This window comes from Ambystoma mexicanum, chromosome 10 (genome assembly GCF_040938575.1).
Source record: "Ambystoma mexicanum isolate Mex_15411 chromosome 10, UKY_AmexF1_1, whole genome shotgun sequence".
Classification (NCBI taxonomy): domain Eukaryota; kingdom Metazoa; phylum Chordata; class Amphibia; order Caudata; family Ambystomatidae; genus Ambystoma; species Ambystoma mexicanum.
The window spans coordinates 739,442,376-739,462,049 of NC_090932.1; the positions used below are offsets into that span (position 1 = coordinate 739,442,376).

General features: G+C 43.0%; 1 protein-coding gene across 1 annotated transcript in view; it reads left to right on the forward strand.

The window, feature by feature from the left end:
• EIF2A (eukaryotic translation initiation factor 2A) overlaps nt 1-19,674 on the forward strand; it is a 627,352-nt gene that overhangs the window by 269,105 nt on the left and 338,573 nt on the right. The window contains exons 7-8 of the mRNA XM_069618378.1: nt 14,823-14,896; nt 15,026-15,170. Of these exons, the coding sequence (XP_069474479.1) occupies nt 14,823-14,896; nt 15,026-15,170 (219 nt within the window). The remainder of the gene's footprint in view (nt 1-14,822; nt 14,897-15,025; nt 15,171-19,674) is intronic.

Consider the following 19,674-nt stretch of genomic DNA (forward strand, 5'->3'; position numbering starts at 1 on the left):
ATGATCTAGTGTACAGCTAAAATGTATAGTAGAGGTGGATGCAGATATCCAGCTAAATTCAAAATGAAAGCTATATTCTAATGCAAAGCTCAATTTAAACACATTGCAGAGTTCACCTGGATTCAACACAATAGCTAACTTCAAAGCACAGCAAGATGTAAAGCAGTGGCACACTACAGCTATCACCTGGATCCACACAAGATATTTAAATGGTACCCGAATACCATGGTACAGTCATAGGCTCTATCACAGGGCTTACATATCCTGCTTTAAGGACTCGCCAGACACATAAACACTGTATGTGCACCCCAGAGAGACCGGATATCCATCCGGGTCGGCACACCCCATTTTCCCTATGTGGCTAATCTCACATTGCTGGGTATGGTACTCCACTGTTTGGTGGAACCCCTTCCATAACTAGGGCGTAGGATCCTTCTGTATTCTGGCTTAAGCCTACTATTGATGCCTGTGTAGATCCTAATGTAGAGTGCTGCAGCCAGGCAATTGTCCTACGGAAGGAGAAGGGGATTGGACTGTGGACCTCTATATCAATGTTTTTTTCTGCTTCTGAGTTCCAAAGCCACAACACCAGCGAGAGATACAGCTGTATTTGTCTTTTTTAACACTATTTGGGCTCAGCCCTGAATTCACATCCAAGTGACGATGGCCAGGAGTAGTTTGCAAAGTTTAAATGTGACAATCCTGATTGGGTAGCCACTAGCATTTCAAAATGGATGAAGCCATGTGAGTGAAGACTTGGCAGCCTACCCGCTCCCATTCCCTATAAATGTGGAGGGTCTGCTCCAGTCACCTGTGGAGCCTTGCTGGTGAGCCACTGAATGAGGAAGAAGTCACTGTCCTAAATACTGACGGAAGCCTTCAGAAACCTACAACCTGTCAAGATCCACCTTGAGAGCAAAGCTGTACTCTAGTAACTGCGGATACCACCCTTTTGTGCTCATTTTCCCTGACTAGGGGAGACCAACCCTGTGTATGTCTTTAAACGTTTTCCCTCAAGTAGACTGTGCTTGCCCTCTCTGCACAGATTTTTGACAATGATATGGGAAGAACATAGGAACCTACATGCCTGGTAGCTGAGTGTGTGACCTGCAGCTGAAGGCAATGAACAACTGAAATGAGATCTACTAAAAAGGAAAGAGCTTGCATCCTGGGAAATGTGTTAATTCCCGAGTGCCGTTGCTGGTGCCCTTCTGCAACCTTCCACCACCACAGTTGCGCATCCCGGCCAACTGGACAAGGCTGTTCTGTACTTTAAGTTTAGGTCTCGTCCTCCACCATCGTCTTCGTGTTCCTCATTATCGAGGATCCACCTGCATCTGCTTCCCAACATTGCAGGGACCTCTGGACACCCTGAACCACACCTCTACAACCTCTGGTACCCATCAGAAATATCCATCGACTATGTCCAGCCAAGAAACCCTCAGCATCTCTGACAGTGGACACCTAAGCTTGTGCCAGTCCTAAGGAGCCAACATTATTTCCATATGAACTGAAGCAATTGAAGGCGCCTTTAAAGTTGCCTGACTAATCCCAAGCACAAGTTCTATTCCCATCCAATGCAACCGTGCGGCATGAGGTCCACTGACCACTGACTGCTCAGCTAATCAGAATTCGGTCTGTATCTCCAGCTATTAAGATACATGTTTACCTGCCGCTATAGATGAAGATGTACTTACCCTAATGCTAGTGTGGCAGTCTTATTGATGGAAGAGATAAATATAGATTATTAAATAATACCATAGTCCATGCATATAAGTCTTATTGATGGTACTCTGTTTTTGGCTGATCCCCTGTTCCTCCCCTAGTGATTGCTTGGTCTAGCAGCTCAACCACTGCCAACAGTAAATGGGACAAGAGCCCTAGGCAGAACCCCTATCCTACTTGGATGATTTGCCCATTTAGACCCTATGCGAGTGCTTTAGGGCAGGTTCCTGGAACACCGATCCCCCATGCACCACATTGGGGATTACTGAATGTTTCTTTTATCAGAAGAGCTTGTCATAAACATATAATTTTCCAGCATCTTATATTTCTGTACAGGTGAGTGGGATGCCAGGACACACTAACTGTGTAGTTCTTTCTTGGCACTGACGCCCTTCATTATTCTAATTTACTAATTATTGGCAACTTTAATATTTGGTGTGACGTTTCCGACAATCCAGACTGTATGAAGCTTACTGGTATTCTTCAAGACCATGATCTTTTGTTACTCACAGTTTCTGCCTCCCATAACCTTGCCCACTGTTTGGACCTAGTTCTGTTTAGAGGCAACACGTTATCTCCTCAGGAAACGATACGAGTTACCTAGTCTGATGCTTGAAAATTAGCTCCAGCTTAATCCTTCTAAGACTGAGGTTCTTGTGTTCGGCCCAAAAAAATCAATTAACTAGTTTTCCATCTGTGACACTCTGCCCTGTTTGACTTCCCAATCACATTTTCTACTAAGGTTAAAAATGTTGGTTGTATTTGGCAGGCAAACCTATGCTGCAATTTGCATAATATTGAAGTGGTTAAATCAATTTATTACCAATTCAGACTGTTGAGACCAATTTTGCTTCTTATTGCAGAATCAAATATTCAAGATTGGATCAGTAGAATGGGATGACACTAACTAAATTTTAATACATATCAAATTTTATTCAGTAAACTCATCACAAGAAAAATTCATCTTAATATCATAAAAATCGATAAACAATTGATACATATCATTCATAACCACATACCGGACTCATTCAACATTCACATATAAAAACAACCACGTGTTAAATACATCAATGCACATTGGAGAAATTGTTACACCAATTCTTTTTCGGTTATCACAATAACCAATGACCCAGTCCCTAGTATCAGGTGTCGTACTATATCCGATGCCAAATTTGGCCAGATATCTCTCACAACAAAACGTCGACACGTGTTTCGGTCGGAGACCTTCTTCAGGACGTAGGGCTTGGAGAGAATACTCTGCCCTATTCTCAGCGTATATGGGCCCGTAATAGATCTAAAAATAATAATAAAAACAAAGTGTCATCCCTATTTCTTAAAGTCGGTGACTAATAATGTCACAATGTGCTAGAGTTCAATCAACACATAGGCCCCTACTCACCCCCAAGTTCCAACTCAAGGGAAGATGAACGGGACAGCGGAAAGTAATCCTCCACTTGCAACAGTGTATATGCTGTACCTGTGGAACCAACAGAAACACACCTCAGTGTTCTTAAAAGAAGCTGAATACTCAGTGTGCATACCTGTAACCATACATAATATATAATAAGAGTAAAAACACTTACAAGCACCTATGGTGCAGTTTGGAGATCCTCCAAAGGATGCGACCAACCAAGGCTCCCTCTAGGACCCGCGTAATAACAGCCGGATCTTCCTAGTATCTATTAGTCACTAGGCCATCCGCGAGGCTAAAAAGGAAGCACATAATAACCATGCCTGAAAAAAGCAAGAAATTTGCTCCTCATGTAACATTAACAGCATATATGGGTTCCCTTTATTGCAGAATCAGACAGTTCTGCCATCATAGAGTCCCTGGTCAGTTCGAGGTTGGAATTTTGCAACACCCTATTATTGGGTGTTCCAACAGGTTAGATTCATCACCTCCAGGTTGCTTAGAACGCTGCATTAGTCCTTTCCAGAATCTTCCTAGATCTGCTCCTATTTCTCTGTGTTGCATGAACCTTCACTGGCTGCCTGTCCAGAAGATGATTCTGTTTAAGATCCCCCGTCTTATTTTTTTTAAGTGTGTTCATGGCACTGCCCCAAGGTATCTAGCTTCTAAAATTTCTACCCATTATCCAATTCGCTCCCTTCAATCGACTGGTAAAAATCTTTTATCCATTCCGTTTTCTTTGTGCATCGTGGAGACAGATGTTTTTCAATCAGTGGCCCCGTGCTTGGAATCCCCGGTCTACCAAACTTTGAAAAATCGACTCTCTGCCTCTGTTTCAGAAAATGCTGAAAAAATATTTGTTTCAGTGACTTTGCCTACCTGGTTGCTTCATTTTCTATTCCTGTTTGAACTTTACACCTGCGCCTAGATGCAGTCGCTGCCTGGTTCCTCATAGATTTGTGCACTATAAATTCAAAAGCCAAATAAGATGTGCTGACTAAACACAGTTGCAAAACAAAAGAGGTGATGGCTGGAAGGTTTAGAAATACGTGGAACCACTGGCAATGCTTTGGGCAGCCATCCAGACCACCACTCTTCACCTGCCAAGCCATTACAAAATGGGAAAGGACCATATGCAAATCAAGCTTGGTCCAACCCCAAAAGGGTCAGTCCAGCCCTTCTGCATGAGACCACAAGCATCCCCAACCATTTTTAGGCCTTGTTGGGCCTCATCCATGAGGAGTAGCTTGGGTCTCTATGCCCAGCAGGCGTGGGACCCACATCTTGGCATACCCACTTTGGGTGACTACAGCAAAATAAGAGGTGATGGCTGGGAGGTCTTTCTCCTTCTGTAATTGTTTGTCGGACAGAAAAACAATGGCGTGGAGGGTTGCCCAGAGCTGTTCGCATTTGGTGTATAGATGCCTTACAAATAAAATAAATGAGATTCATTCTAAACTTTCCAACCATCACCTTTTGGTTTTGCTCTTGACTAACACGGTCTCCACCAATGTTACACAAACAACCTAAGTATCAATGATAGATAAGTGTTCATTAGAATTGGGCACATAAAGCTGTATGCATTGGGAAATATTGCATGCGTAATCACATGGTACTTCTGCCACTGACAATTGTAAGTACACAAGTAGTGCGAGTGTTAGTTGTGTTTGTGTGTGGGTGTGTGTAGTTTGGCTAGCCGATGTTGTGTATATTACAAGGGAGGTGTGTAGGAGGGGGGCAGGAGAAGGGTGGTTAGTACAGTGGGTACTCTCAAAGTTCTTCTTGGTGGCAAATCTCCACGATCTAAATGTGATGCAAGGATAATCTTCACATTCTATCTAAATCGGACGAATGTCTAATCTTCATGTTAATGAAGAGGTTAACAGAAAGTACTTGAACAAACCCCCATATATGAGATGTCAATGTGGGGTAAGTTGGAACAAGTAGTACCTGAAGTAAAAAAGGTATAAGCAGTGAAGATGTGTAACTGGGTTCTACTTGGAAAGAAAGTGAACATTGTAGAAAGACCTGATGAACAAAGCACATCAGTCATTTAACTATTTTGGAGAAAGTAACCTGGCAGGAGAGTACACCAGGGGATCTACAAATTCAAGAAATGGCTATTCCTTGCAGGGGACTATATCAGTTAATACATAAAGCATATAAAAGAAAGAAACATAGAGAAAGCTCCCTGGCAGGAGAGTACATCAGGAGATCTGAAGAGTCAAAGGAAGAATTCCTGGCAGAGGAGTGTACTACTTGGAAAAGTAGTGTGGAAGAGAAATTGTTGCACTCCTGTCATTTATGAAGTAGTTGTGAAAACCAATCAATGTTCTATCCTTTAAAGTTGAAAAAGACTTATTTTGCTATCCTTCAAACAGTGGTTCTTGGAGTTCCAAAAAAGAAAGGTTCTTGGAGTTCCAAATTGTGTCCCGCTAGCAGCAGTGTTTTGTACGAGCTAGTAATCTCTTTGCTGCAAGCAAAAGTTAAGTGGCAACTATTGGGTCTGTACATGAAAATGTGTCCCCATGAGAAGTCATTATATAGCGAGATACAGAAGAATCTGCATGTGATCACTAGTAAGGCTAATTTTCTTAGAAAATGTGTGGCCATTGTAATTAAATATTGGATAAATTTGGAAGCAATTTGATAGATCTGGAATCTGCTTTGTGGCAGTGGGATTGGTCAAATGCTGTGGACACATTCCACAGGTTTTCCTTCCTTATCCATCTATCATTGGAACACAAAAAAAGAGTGCTACATACTAAAAAGGTACTACTGAGGCGCAGGATATGTATTGCTGATTCTGTGGTGATAAGGACTCAGTGGAAACTTTGAGACATCTTTTAATTAACCGTACTGCTCTTTCTTCTCTGAGAATGAGTTATATTAAGAATTTGGGATTGAATTTAAATTTTGTTAATGATGATTTTATTTGGAGTAAATGTTGTAAGGTCCACCCGACCTCACTAGGTATAGCATTGTTGGGTTTTGTGAAATATCTTGCATTATATAAACAGGAAAAGTGGATATAGCTCTCTGGGTGGTAGTGATTTTAAAATTGATTAATTGATGTGTGTGTCATAGTCTGTAATACTGAGGCACCCTTGGTTTAATTGCACTGCAGTTTGTTTTTAGAGAGGATGGTTTTGTAGACTTTTAATTAAGACATTTGTGTATAGGTCATGCATCTTTGCATTGAGATAATCAACTGTACTGTATTTCTTTAAATAATGCGGGGTGGTCTGCGGGAGTGTTTTAAGAGAACTAGATGATGGAGTTAATTCATAGATTCTGTAATCCTTGGATGATTTTATGTGGAACTGTGATATTAAGTGATTGATGTAAGAGGCGTGCTGCTTTTTTGTCTTTTTACTTCCTTTTTTGAAAGTGTATTGGTCTGAGTATATTGTTCTATTAACTGTTAAATGTAATTAATTTTGTAAAGGTTTGAATAAACCATATGCAAATAAAATAAAAAAAGTTGCGCTGCAGTTCCTGCCGCCATAGGAAGGCTGAGGTCTTTTCTATATATTCTCCTCTCACTACAGTCTTACTTGCGTCCCACACCACCCTCCAATTCATATCCACCCCCCCTCCCCCCCCCCGAGTCATTTTCCTGAAAAAATTACTCATCACTGTTTCAATATGAGCCCTCAGCGCGGTCTCTCTCAATATCAGCTCATTGAGTCTCCATTGTTTCCTCTCCTCCCTAGGTGGGTCTGTCTAATTCAGTCCTGAGTGTGACCGGGGCGTGATCCGTTAAATATCATACTCCTTTTTCTATTTCCAACACCTGCGGTATGAGTGTTGCTGACACCAGGATCATATCCAACCTGGAAAAACCTTTAAGTGCTGCAGAGAAATGTTTATAATCCCTCCTGTTTGGGTGGAAGAATCTCTGCGGATGACTTCCTACTTTTTGATAGGATGTGTATAGGTCTCCAGCGTCTCTTGAGGGCTTTTGAATGTTTTGCCAAGGACAATTGTTTAACAATCCCAATGAAACAAAGATATTAGAATTCTCAAAGGGTAGTAAGCATAGTCTCCATGCGTGTTTTTTGAACAAGACCCTCTTGAATAAGGAAAAGTGTTTTTATGTTTGGCGTTTATGATTTCTAGTCGACCGCATAAAACGCGTATTATTTCCGGTCTGAATCGTAAAGCCACGTTGTTGACCTATAAAATGAAGAAAATAAATAGGAAATATGGTTGCTTCTCTATTTGGCCTGTTTAAAATGTTCACAAAGGGAAAGCATGCCCGAAAATGACATATGGAATGGTATTGTGGGGATCTTCGCTGTACATACATTTGGACAGAATTGAGGGAACTGTTTAGAGAAAGGTTCTTGGAGTTCCAAATTTTGTCCTGCTAGTAGCAATGTTGTACGAGCTAGGAATCTCTTTGCTACAAGCAACAGTTAAGTGGCAACTATTGGGTCTGTACATGGAAATGATGTGTCCACATGAGAAGTCGTCGTATAGCGAGATACAGAAGAATCTCCATGTGATCACTAGTAAGGCAAATTTTCTTAAGAAAATGTGTGGCAATGTAATGAAATATTGTAGGAAATTGGAAGTAATTTGATAGATCTGGAATGCAATCCGTTAAAAGTAAACTCTGCAGTGTGGCAGTGGGATTGGTCTATTAAACCCAGATCGCTAAAGAATTTTGAGAGAGCCTGGTGACATCTATTATTATTAGCCGTGGGCGAGGGGCGGCATCTTGTCCAAGGATGGAACCATCAAACATTTGAAATCACTGGCCATAACCACCTGCCAAGTTTCACAAGCAGTGTAGCAATGAATTGGTCTTGGCACTCGTTAGGGGCATAGACGCCACCAACGTTAACTTGTGGCCCCTCAATAGCCCATTTAGCAACAAAAACATCTCCTCCGGGCGTTATAGAGAAACTGCTATTTGAATCCCAGTTCCTTGCCCAACAAGATCGCCACCCCTTTCCTCTTTGTTCCACTGGGGGCAAAATATTGTTTAGGAAATTATGCCTCATACTAATTTCGCCCTCTGGGAGTAAGTGCACTTCTTGGCAAAAGACAACCAAGTCTCTCAGCTCTGTCAGCAACCCGCCTCAGGATCAAGCATCTTTTATCAGGTGAATTTAAACCCTGGACATTCAGAGTAACTACATACAGCGTAGCAATCAGCTGTCAACAATAATGCCCGTTTCCCAGGTGGAGAACCCTCCCAGAACCACCTTGTCAGTGCAACCCATGAAATCACCTGCTATGCCACATGTAAAAACAAACAGTAAACTCCCCCCCCCCAATCTTTGAGAAAAACAACGTCCCCAACAGTTTGCAATCGTTCTTCTCCCTCCAGGTCTTGATATGCATCCCAGGTGTCATCCGAGGCAATGTCCAGCACCCCATCTGATTGTGCTCCTCTACCCCTCCTTTTCACCCTGTCGGAATCCCCCTGCACAGTATAAGCCTCTTTTCCCTAGAGTACCTATTCCAACCCATGAGCACAATTTCACATAACTACATCAAGTGTAATGCCTCAGCCCACCATTCACCAGCCCATTTCAAAGCCCCCACAGGCACCTCAAAAATAAGATATCGTTATACAGCAACAAATCAGGTGGCATCCATGGAAGGCCCACGCCCCTTGCCTTTGAGATATGGACGTCCCAACTTCCTTCCCACCTTCGACCAGCGGGAACTGCGCCCATTAGCTTCCTTGTCCGGTGAGACCTCAGCAGACTGTAGCTCTACCTCGTGCCCCATAATGTTAATCTCTTCTTCCTTTGAGATATTGAATGATTTGCCCTGGAGCTCAAATCGTAAGCCTGATGGGAAAGTCCATCGATAGCGAATTTTCTTTGCCTTGATCCAGCTAGTCACCATAGTCGAACGTTTCATTAGAGTTGCCTGATCCAGGTCCTGGAATAGCGCTATAGAAGAGTCCCGAAACCGTATCTGTTCCTGGTTCTTTGCTGCCCTCATTACCTTCTCTTTCACCTGAAAGAAATGGACTCTCCTAAGCACATCCGGTATCAAGTTTTTGGTCTGCTGGTAAGAGGTATAGACCTGGTTTGTCCGCAGGAGTGTTGAGTAGTTGGCGGAAAAGCACGTGCACATATTCAGAGAGATCTGAGTCTGGAACACACTTTGGGATTGCTCGCAGTTTTATATTATTGCTCCGCAATCTGTTTTCAGCATGCTCCTGCTTATTCATGACCATATCCAGTTGTTGCTGTATCCATTTGGTTGGCCAGTTCATCCTGCTCGAATCCCTGCTTGCACATGGTTGTTTCCACCTCATCTACATGTTTCTCAAGCGCCATCATTTACTTATCTAGGTCAGCAATTGATTAAGTCAGAGTAGATGGGCTGTCTTTTTATTGTTTTTTGATCTCGGCCAGCAGACCAAAAACGTCTGACCTCTTAGTAGGTGGATCTGAGTAGGGGCAAGCAAGGCATACATTAGATTTCCAAAATTGATAAGCAGAGTTTGCTAAATAAAATCGTCTTGATTAGCAAACAAACCCATTTGATTAGCAATGCTGTATCAATATTTGAAACTATAGAAATCCACACACATCCATTACTGCGCCACAACAATATATTGTTCAAGATCAGTTTTGTTTGTTCATTTTCAGCCTTATTTATTTTTGATTGCAGCCCATATTGATGACACGTGTTTCGGCACTTTAAAATTGCCTTTCTCAAATCTGTGCAATTTTTCTTTTACAAATTATTTTCAAAACAATCTTTCGTTGCTCATGATTTCTCTAATACCGTGGGTGAGACATGTGAAAAAAGTCCCGTCAGACTCGTGGACGAAGTACGTCCTGAAAAGTCACAATTCCAGCATCAAGCGTCGTGTGTTTACTAAGCCTAATAAAGACAAGTTGCCCAGATTTGAGAAAGGCAATTTTAAAGTGCCGAAACACGTGTCATCAATATGGGCTGCAATCAAAAATAAATAAGGCTGAAAATGAACAAACAAAACTGATCTTGAACAATATATTATTGTGGCGGAGTAATGGATGTGTGTGGATTTCTATAGTTTCACTTTTGACAAACGAAGTGGGGGAACTCTGTGTCTTCGTTCTCTATACACATCATTGCGACACGATTAAGTTATCACTTTTGTATAAAGTCGCGGAGGTTCAAGAGTGCAGCCAGAAAAGCTCCCCAAGTTTGCTACTGTATTAATATTTGTAATGCCACCAGAAGTTACTTATACCATACAAATGAACGTAGCAATTTAGTTTAACACTAAAGTTGGACATTAGAGGGATAAGTCAGACCTTTCAAGTTCTTTAAAATTCCACTAGACCTGCAGGGCGAGTAATTTCGTTTACCCACTCGACCAAAGAGACATGCATTAGACCCATGGCAACAAATGACAAATTCAAATGTGCTTTCTGTAAAATTGGCCATGTCACCACAATCCCACTTTAATTTGCGCCACACAGAGGCCAGCCCTGTACAGGGAAGCTTTTATTTTCACAATTACTGCAAACAAATTAACATTTAAATAAAAGTTTCAAACATCCCCTGCAAATGGTACTGGGCCTACTTAAAATCTACTTCACTATGTGAGTGGGTGAATATACTTTGCAAGCCCTGGATGAGTGTCTCTAAAAGGTTAGCTTCATGAATAGACAACAATAGATCTGATAAAAAGGCTCTCAAGACATTTTGGCCAGCTCTCTCTACTGCAGGTGCTAATATATAATGTAATTAAGGCTCCCTGTTTTACTGTATTTATCTTTTCAACATTGCCATCTGTATTTATCCATAATTATTTTTTGCTGTGTGGACAAAGTCGCTACTAGTATTTTTCCACATATATTAAAATTTGAAAAATTAAGTGTCTTTAATACAGTTTACGCAGTGCTTGGGTCATGTACATCAAGCCACAAACCATTTTCACCTGGAGAAGCATCCCTGCAGACATTTAAAGGTTTTGAAATGGAAAGAAATGAATGGTTTAGGTCTCTCCATTGTGTTACTTTCCACATATATTGAACTAAAAGACGTGCTTGACAACCTAGAGGGCTAAGTCAGAGATCTTAATTGCTGCTTTTTATTTTTACATATAAATACTAAAAGGAAACGTAGTGATGTCCATCTGTATTTATGTGCAAAAACAAAAGACTTGGAGCCTTAAATGTAATCATAATCCTGGAGGCTACATTGCTAGTGGTGCAGTAGATGTACCGACTAGATGGAACTATTGATCACTGCTATGCGTAAACATCTAGTTAGCTTTGTCTGTTCATTATGTAAGAGGAAAGAAAGTAAGAAACTAATCAGAGTGGATGATTTAGCAAGCATAGAAATGGGCAAACGAGGTGGAATATTGTTAGTGGCTATCTCACTTTCAGGGCAGCTGGTATAAAGCAACAGGGTTATATAAGACAAAATGTCAAGGAGTACAGGATCAGCTTGTGAGTTGAGCACCAGTTGAAAGCTGCATGTAACCAACAGGTTACGGAACTAAGTTTGCCATCAAAAGCATTTGGCTGTTTGATCATGTACATTTTCAAAAGTGTCCACTCGTCAATACGATGTATCTTCCCCAACAAAATGAAATATAGTTGACACTATGATGTTTAGATACACTAATCTACACTTTACTGTAAAGCATGGAGACAATGCAGTGTTTTACAGTGGTTGCACTACTGTAATTATGCATTATGCAACAAATAACATTCTAGAAATGCAACTGAATGACTGCATTTGAAAAAAATGAAGTTAACACATACTTGTCTTTGGCAGACAAGATACCGTTAGCTTAATAAAGGTATTATCCCGATTACTTCTAGTTTGCATTTATTTGAAAAAGAAAAACAAACCTTGCTTGCATATTCACACATGCCTTTGGCACATAAGGGTGGAGGAGACTGCTGCACTCTCTCCATTAGCCCTTTTGAACTTGAAGTGAACTGAGAAAAGAGGTTGGAGGGAGCCCTGAAGGCAAGAGAGGAATGTAGGGTGATCTGTGCTGTCAATGAACAGGGTACATTAAATAGCTAGGTTTGCTACACGTGCCAATAAAATAAGCAAACCTACAGAATTTCATAGCAAATTGCTACACAACACTGCTCATTTTATGCCTTGATTCCTGGAACACATCCGACACCAATCAGACTAATTTTATGGAGAAGTGGCATACGCGATCCCAGACAAACACTTATTTCCAAGTCCGCAGATTGCCTGCCTTCTATTGGTCACGTATTCAAGATGAGGTTCCCGTCCACCAGTGCACCTGGGAGATATGGTCTTTCAGGCCCATCCGACACTACGTTCTTCCCCGTTAGCACTAGGGAGCATACATCAAAAATTGGTGACATTGCGGAATGCTCCCCACTTCTGGATTCAATGGAGCGGACAGTGTGATTTTTGTTGTAGTGTGAATTCAAGCACCTGTGGTGGGAAGAAAAGAACACGGTTGAAGATAACTGAGGTTCCTTGCTGCGTGGTCCAAAGGGGCTCATAGAGGAAGGACAGGATAGATGTGGACAGTTAAGCATATATAGATTATTTCTGTTTTTTCTGGGTTGAGGCCAGGGTTCATGTTCATCCATGTTCACAGGGTGGCATGGCCAACAATTGCCCAAGTCTGACAGTAGGTCCAGTAGAATGAGGACAGATCGTCAGTTTCAGTTTATTAGAGGAGTGCACATTCAGTGCCTCTTGCCAAATTCTCGATGGATGGTATTGAAGTAGGGCATTCACTGCACAGATGTTCCAGAGTTGAGAGATGGCTATCTTCTCCAGGAATTTCCCAATAAACCAAGTGATGTAGATGGGGTGGTAGATAGCCAAGATAGCAACATTGTCTGGAGGTTTCTTGAGCAATGTCAGATAGATCCTAGGTAAAGATCCCAGCCTGGCAAGACCTATTACAAAGAGCAGCTAGCACATGGGCCAATATAGTAATGTTGTCTTTTGTAGTGATTGGTGGGTAGGAGAAGACCTGCTAATCTGAGACTTACATTTGCTTGAATGCTTTGTGGATTTCTGTGGGAAAGACTAGTTTGAAGAGGGGATTTAGGCGTGGCTAGCTGAACTGGGGGAAGCCTAAGGAGGAACTTTGCCAGGACAGTGATTTTCACTCTAATCTTGGTGGACTTGAAGTGGTGGGCTACAAACCAACCTTTTTCATCTGCATTACTATCATTCATCAGTATGTTCTGACGATTAACTAATTGACTTGTTCAGGTGGGTAGCAACTGGGCATTTCCATGTGCAGAAATTGTAGCTGCTCTACAGCAGCGTGCTCAATATTAATCTGCTAGCGCTAAAAGCAGTCTTCTTGGTTTCACATGATTGTTTTATGCTTTTTTGAGGTAAAAGGAGCCTGATTCAGCTAAACAATGCCACTGCTATGTCCTTTTGAGGAAGCAATTGGAGCACCTGCTCTGCGCCCCCCTCTGAGTTGTGTTCGACCTCTGCGTCCGGTGAGAATGTGAAGTGTTCCAGTTTTGAGTCTTTGATGGGATTGGAGCCCACTTCACTCAGAGGCTTTTCAGCTGCCTTGGCACAGCCTCTTCTGTTATGCCTTTTCTCCCCTTTCTTTTCATTTTGACTTCCTTATCGTTCTAAAATAGTTTTTGGTAAGCATCCCTCCTTTTCGAATCCTTGATTTGCAATGACTTACTTCCGCCTCTTGTGTTGGTAATGAATTACATTCTTCCATTCTTTGAAGTTTGCTTTTATTTTTACCTGTTTGCATTAGTCCTGCTTCCCTGTATGGGCCATGTTGCCATTTTCATAAGCTTATCTGTTATTCCCAGACCAACAATCACTCCCTGAATTAACGGTGTGCGGGTCTTCCTTTGCGCATGTTTCAAATGTTTGACCCTCATTTTTGGAGTATGACCGTTTATGTATTCATGGTATGTACCCAATACATCCCCCGTCACATGTTTTAGCAGTGGTTGGCGATGTGTTGCACCATTCATCTTGTTTCTGTAAATAACCACACTTTTTTTTTTCGTGGCAGTGACTTGGGTGCCCGTTATGGCCTAGGTGTGCATTTGTCACTTCGGTAGGCGAGGCTAGCAAGTCACCTTGCTAAATGTTTTTTTGCATGCAAACCAGCGTCCTACTCCAAACTTTGCAATCAATTTGTTCTCTTTTCTTGGTCCGTCCATCATGATTACAGCTTACATGAGAGTACCTGTTACTTCCAGCCTAAGTACTATTCATTTGGTCCTGGTGAAAAGCAATTGCTCCATCAACCAATCGTCCACTAACATTGTTTGTAGACGTCCATCCAACGGGAGTCAAATAAACCCCACATGGAGGGGCCAGAACACAAATATATGATCTCCTTAAAACACAAAATGCAATAATTAATGTTAAGCATATCTAGGTGATGACACCACTTCTTCAGATTCAACCTTTTGCACTTTGTTCACCAATTTGTCATTCAAAACCTTTAGAGTAAAATTAGAAAGGCTTAGTGTTAATACCCTGTTTCCAGAGTCTTTTTGGCAGGCAGTAATCAGCAATCCATTTTGAGTATGAACACCTTTGTATAAATAACAAATTTGAAGCAATTGATCTAAATGCAAGAAGTGCGTTCCAAAGAACATTGCCATAGCACAGCACTATGGGTGGAGAAGCACCACAAAAATGCAGTACCGAACAGTACATTCATTCTCTGTGCCAAGACCTGACTTTTGCATTTCTGTTTTTTCAGATACAATTGCAAATAAACTACTTCTGCAGAAGGTTAGCGAGTTTGAATTGTCACCCGGACCACCGCCAGTCAAGGTAAACATGCTGCCTGCACTAAATGCCTTTCCATGTTGTTTTCTCTCCTCTTTCGGAGCACATGGCCACTTTATTTAGTACTTTTATACAATAGTCACCTGTTTCATACTTCATTTTTTGTCCATTTAGATTGCAGTTTATGTGCCTGGAACCAAGGGTGCACCCTCTTTTGTGCGTTTGTACCAGTATCCCAACTTTGGTGGTCCACAGGCTGCATTGGGCACTAAAAGTTTCTTTAAAGCTGACAGGGTGACAATGCTGTGGAATAAAAAAGGTATGTTCAAGACTGTGTTGTTTTGCCTATACTTTTCTTTACAATGTACTTCCTTAGCTAAGGAGATATCTCTTCAAATGTTAATTTCTGTTCAGGAGTAAACCTTTTCTCTTTAACATCTCAGACTATTTTGTCTGCTGAGATTTACAGGTCAGAAATTGAGGACTGGAGTTAAAGAAAGTACAAAATATACTTTGGGGATAACCATGCTGTCCTACATTCCTCCGCTGTCTGTTTTGCTTTTTCCATGAGGTATTTATAGTCGGTCACAAATAGTGTTTTTTTTCTCTCAACATACTGCTACGTACTGTATGGGTGTCACCCCATTGGGAAGGTACCATAGCCATTTGCGCTACTACAGTGCCTTCACCCTTCAGTTTTAAGGATTGCAGGAGTGCGGATGCAGCGCTCACTTTTCCTTGCCCTACAGCACCACTTGTCGGTACTGTTTTCACATTGACGTGAAAGGTTTCTCTCACTGCAGTGCTTTGTTTTCTTTGCATGTGCTTTCCTCCATTGTTTTCCATTTTAAGATTTCGGTCTCCTGGCTTTTAGAAACTCGGTCCCTCCCGGCTCATGTTCTCCCAGTGTGCTGTGTTACACCCCCTTCCCGGCATCTGACCCACACTTTTCCGCCTAGAGTACCACCGGCCCGACCCCTGGTGGAACGCTTGCACAGCATGTGACATTACACCGTATCCTGTTGTTTTATCGACAGGAATGACTTCTAAATAATTTACTTTGAAGTAATTCCTTTGAAAAACACATTGAAATATATAGGGGTTGGGGAGGGGTTTGGGGTAGGGGTTCTAGTATAGGGAAATTGAGGTGTGGGGGGAACCACCCAAATTAAAAAATAAAATGCTATGAGTTTTTTCGAAGGAAGTACGTCCTGTTGGCAAAACAACATGGAACTGCTCAAATGAAGGGCCCTAACGAACCTGTTACAATGCTGGAGGGAGATTTTTTTTACTTTACAGATGTTTCTCCAGACCATCTGAAGAAATTTGAAAGAAGACCAGAACGAACAAGGTGAGTGCCCACTTGTTTTTCAGGATACCTTAGCAGTTGGAATTTCTCCCTGGAAGTTTCAGTGGCTGGGAGTTTTTACATAGATCCTTCGGCAACTTCCAGATTTTTCTGCACTTAGCGCCAAAGCTTCTTGAGGTACCCCTCGAGGTCCGAAGCACCGCTACTGCCGGGTTAATTCCCATTGGGTCTAAGGAAACTGCGTGCTTTCCACATCGCCTGCAGGACTTTCTATGCACCGGACTCCCGCCTGGCATTGTTGGTTGGCACGTCTCTCCACTCGCCGCTGCACATTGCTGCTCTGATGACTTGAAATATCTCGTCACTGTCGGATGCTTCAGCTATCTCGTGACGTGCCAGTGCTACCGGCAAGGCAGCCTCCACAATGTTGCGGACCGTTTCGATGCAATCCACCACTTCGACATTGTCTCGATCACGACCAGCCCCAGGGTGCCTGGACAAGTAATCTGCCGAGTTGTGGGTGCCCAGCCGGTATTGCAGTCTTACTCCATACTCGATCAAGGACAACATCCACCGTTCAATTCGCAGCGGTGTTTGGAGGATGTCCCAGCCATGATGGGTATGAGTGGCTTGTGATCGGTGATGACCACCACGGGTTTGCCCAAGATGCACAGTCGAAGTGTTTGCACCCCCATAGTATGGCCAGGGCCTCCCTCTCAATTTGTGAGTATCTTCTCTGTTTCTGTGAGAGCTTTTTTTGCGAATGCTATGGGGCGCATATGTCCATGTGTGTCCGCTTGTATCAGTACAGCGCCCAGTCCCACTGGGCTGGTGCTACAAAGATTTCCGACTCTCTGTCTGGGCTAAAGTAGGCCATTGTTTCTTGGCCAGACAGCGCGTTCTTGATGTCTGTAAATGCCTTTTGTTCTTTGGCAGTCCATGTCCATACTACATCTTTCTTCATCAGGGCCCGCAGGGGCTCTGATAGAGACGTCAGGTCACGAATGAACCTCCCGCAGTAGTTCACCATGCCCAGAAAGCTTCTAATCTCGGATGGTGACTCTGGGGGGGCCGCTTCGCAAATGGTCTCGCACCTTCTCTGGTTCCGGAGAGACGCCTCTGGCGTGGAAGACAAAACCGAAGAACTCTATGCGGTCTTTGAGGAATTTGCACTTCTTGCTATGTAGCGTCAGGCCTAGACCTTTTAGTCTGTCCAGTGCACGTTCCAATCTTTTCCAATGTTCGGTCTCCGGGGGCGCAAGGACCAGGATATCATCGCTCATGTTGACTACCCCTTTTAGTCCCGCCAGGGCTCCACAAATGACATTTGGGAACGCCTCTCCCGCTGACGAGACTCCAAAGCTCAGTCTTTTGAATTGATATAACCCTTCGTGGGTGGTGAAAGGTGGTAATGTAACGGGACTCTGGGTGAAGTTCCAGCTGATGATATCCCGATCTTAAATCTAACTTGGAAAACACTTTGGCCCCTTGCAGCTCACCCACGATGTCGTCCAACTCTGGGTGTGAGGTGTCTTTCCCTTTTGATGGCGGTGTTTGGTAGCCGCATGTCAACGCAGATGCGGACTGCTCCGGGCTGTTTGGGCTTGGGCGCCACTACAATCGGGGACTAGGGATGTAACGGTGTAACGGTATACCGTTAAAGATACCGTGAACCACTTAATTGAACAATAATAACCGTCACATTGTTTATACCGGTATACCGTTTATACCTTTAAGTGTGCTTTTCAATCTGATTTGGAAAGGCTGCAGTAAGCAAGTGCTGCACAGTCTTGGTCTTGCACTGTTGGATGTGCCGTCTGCCAAGTAGTTTCAGTTGGAGCAGTTTTTAATGCCATTCCATAAACCACACTTGCCTGACATAAAATCAATATGTTAGCAATAGGAAGAATAAATATAGTGCCAAGAAGGAAAAGGGTTTACTTTGGGATGGCGGCTTTGGGATTTATATATTTATAATGGATATTGTTTGCTAAACATATGACAATGGGGGATTTCCCTGGTTCCATCATTGAATTTACATATAATCAGTCACACTGCGAAATTCACTCAGCTCTCTGGGTATTCCCTGCTGCCATACCAAAGGGTAACATGTCCGTGATTACTGAACACCTTTTGGCCCGCAAGTAAACTAAAGGCTGTAAAGTAAAGAGAGCGTGTGTGCGTATGCGCACAAGCGTATACTACCATCAGCCTCCATTGATCTGTGGCATGCAGGTTATCAAGATGGCAACATGTTCATCTTCACCAGTAGCCAGTGGGGGGGCTAAAAGCCTAAATGACCACTTAAGAAAAACTATTCAGTTTGCTTTGCCAGTCGCAGCAGGGCTCCCCCCACAATCCCCTCCTCCTCTTCACACGTGTGTTTGGTGGAAGCAAGGGGTGGCATTTCAGTGGAAAGTATGTTGAAAAGCCCAATTCTGGCCCTGGGTGCCTGGTTTTGTTTGTGATGATAAATCTGACAATTTATGACCTTTTAGAAAATATTTGTTAAGATTAGTTAACTCCACCTGCTGTACCGCGATAACCATGATATACCGTCATTTGGCAAGAAGGTTATCGTACCGTTATAAAACTAATACCGTGACACTCCTATCGGGGACATCCATGGTGTCGGGCATTCTACCCTTTCAATGATGTCCATGTCAATCAATGATCCATGTCAATCAATGATTGAAGTTCCTTTTATACTTGTGCCCTTAGATGAAATGGTATTCTCCTATGTTTTAGGGCTGTCAGCCTCACAGACCCATCGATATGTAGTCTGATCAGGTCTCCTTTCAGCTTAACTACTCCATGGAATATTCTTCTGAGGCGGCGCAGCTTAATAGAGAATGTGGGCTTACATCGGTAACAAAGAACCTTGCCTTGATTGTGTTTTGTCCATGGGAGAAGGGAGCTACGAAGACACTGGATTGGCAGCGGTGTGCCCCCCCCCCCCCAAAAGTGTATATCCTTGCTTTGGAAGGTTCAAGTTCAGGAGGGTCTCGGAGGGCCTCATAGTGCTCTGCTGCCAAGACACACACCAACGCACCCGTGTTGATCAAGACGGGCGTTGGTATGTCCCCAATGTTTACCATGCATGTTGGTTGTCTTCTCTTATTTGCCCCTGTGGCAATGTTGGAGATGAAAAAGACTTCCTCCTCTTCCTCTGCAATGTCTAGTTCCTGCACCCCTTGTTCGATGTCGGCTACATTCCTAAATTTTCTGGGGTTTCCCCCACTCACTCTCGCTGGCCCCCTCGATGTGGTCACCGGAACAGATGCTCTACACACCCTTGCGCAATGTCCGGGTGTGCTGCATCTTCCACAAACTCTCGCCTTCACCGGGCATTCTCCCACGTGAGGCTGGTCATACCCACAGTATTGGCAGGACTGCGGGCTAGAAGATGTCAGACGGCCCTCAGATCTTTTCTCGGCCCAACGTGACTTCACTAGTGCGGGCCGACCAACAGCGAAAGCTTCCTCACTCCTACCTGGGCGCACCGCAGCGTCCA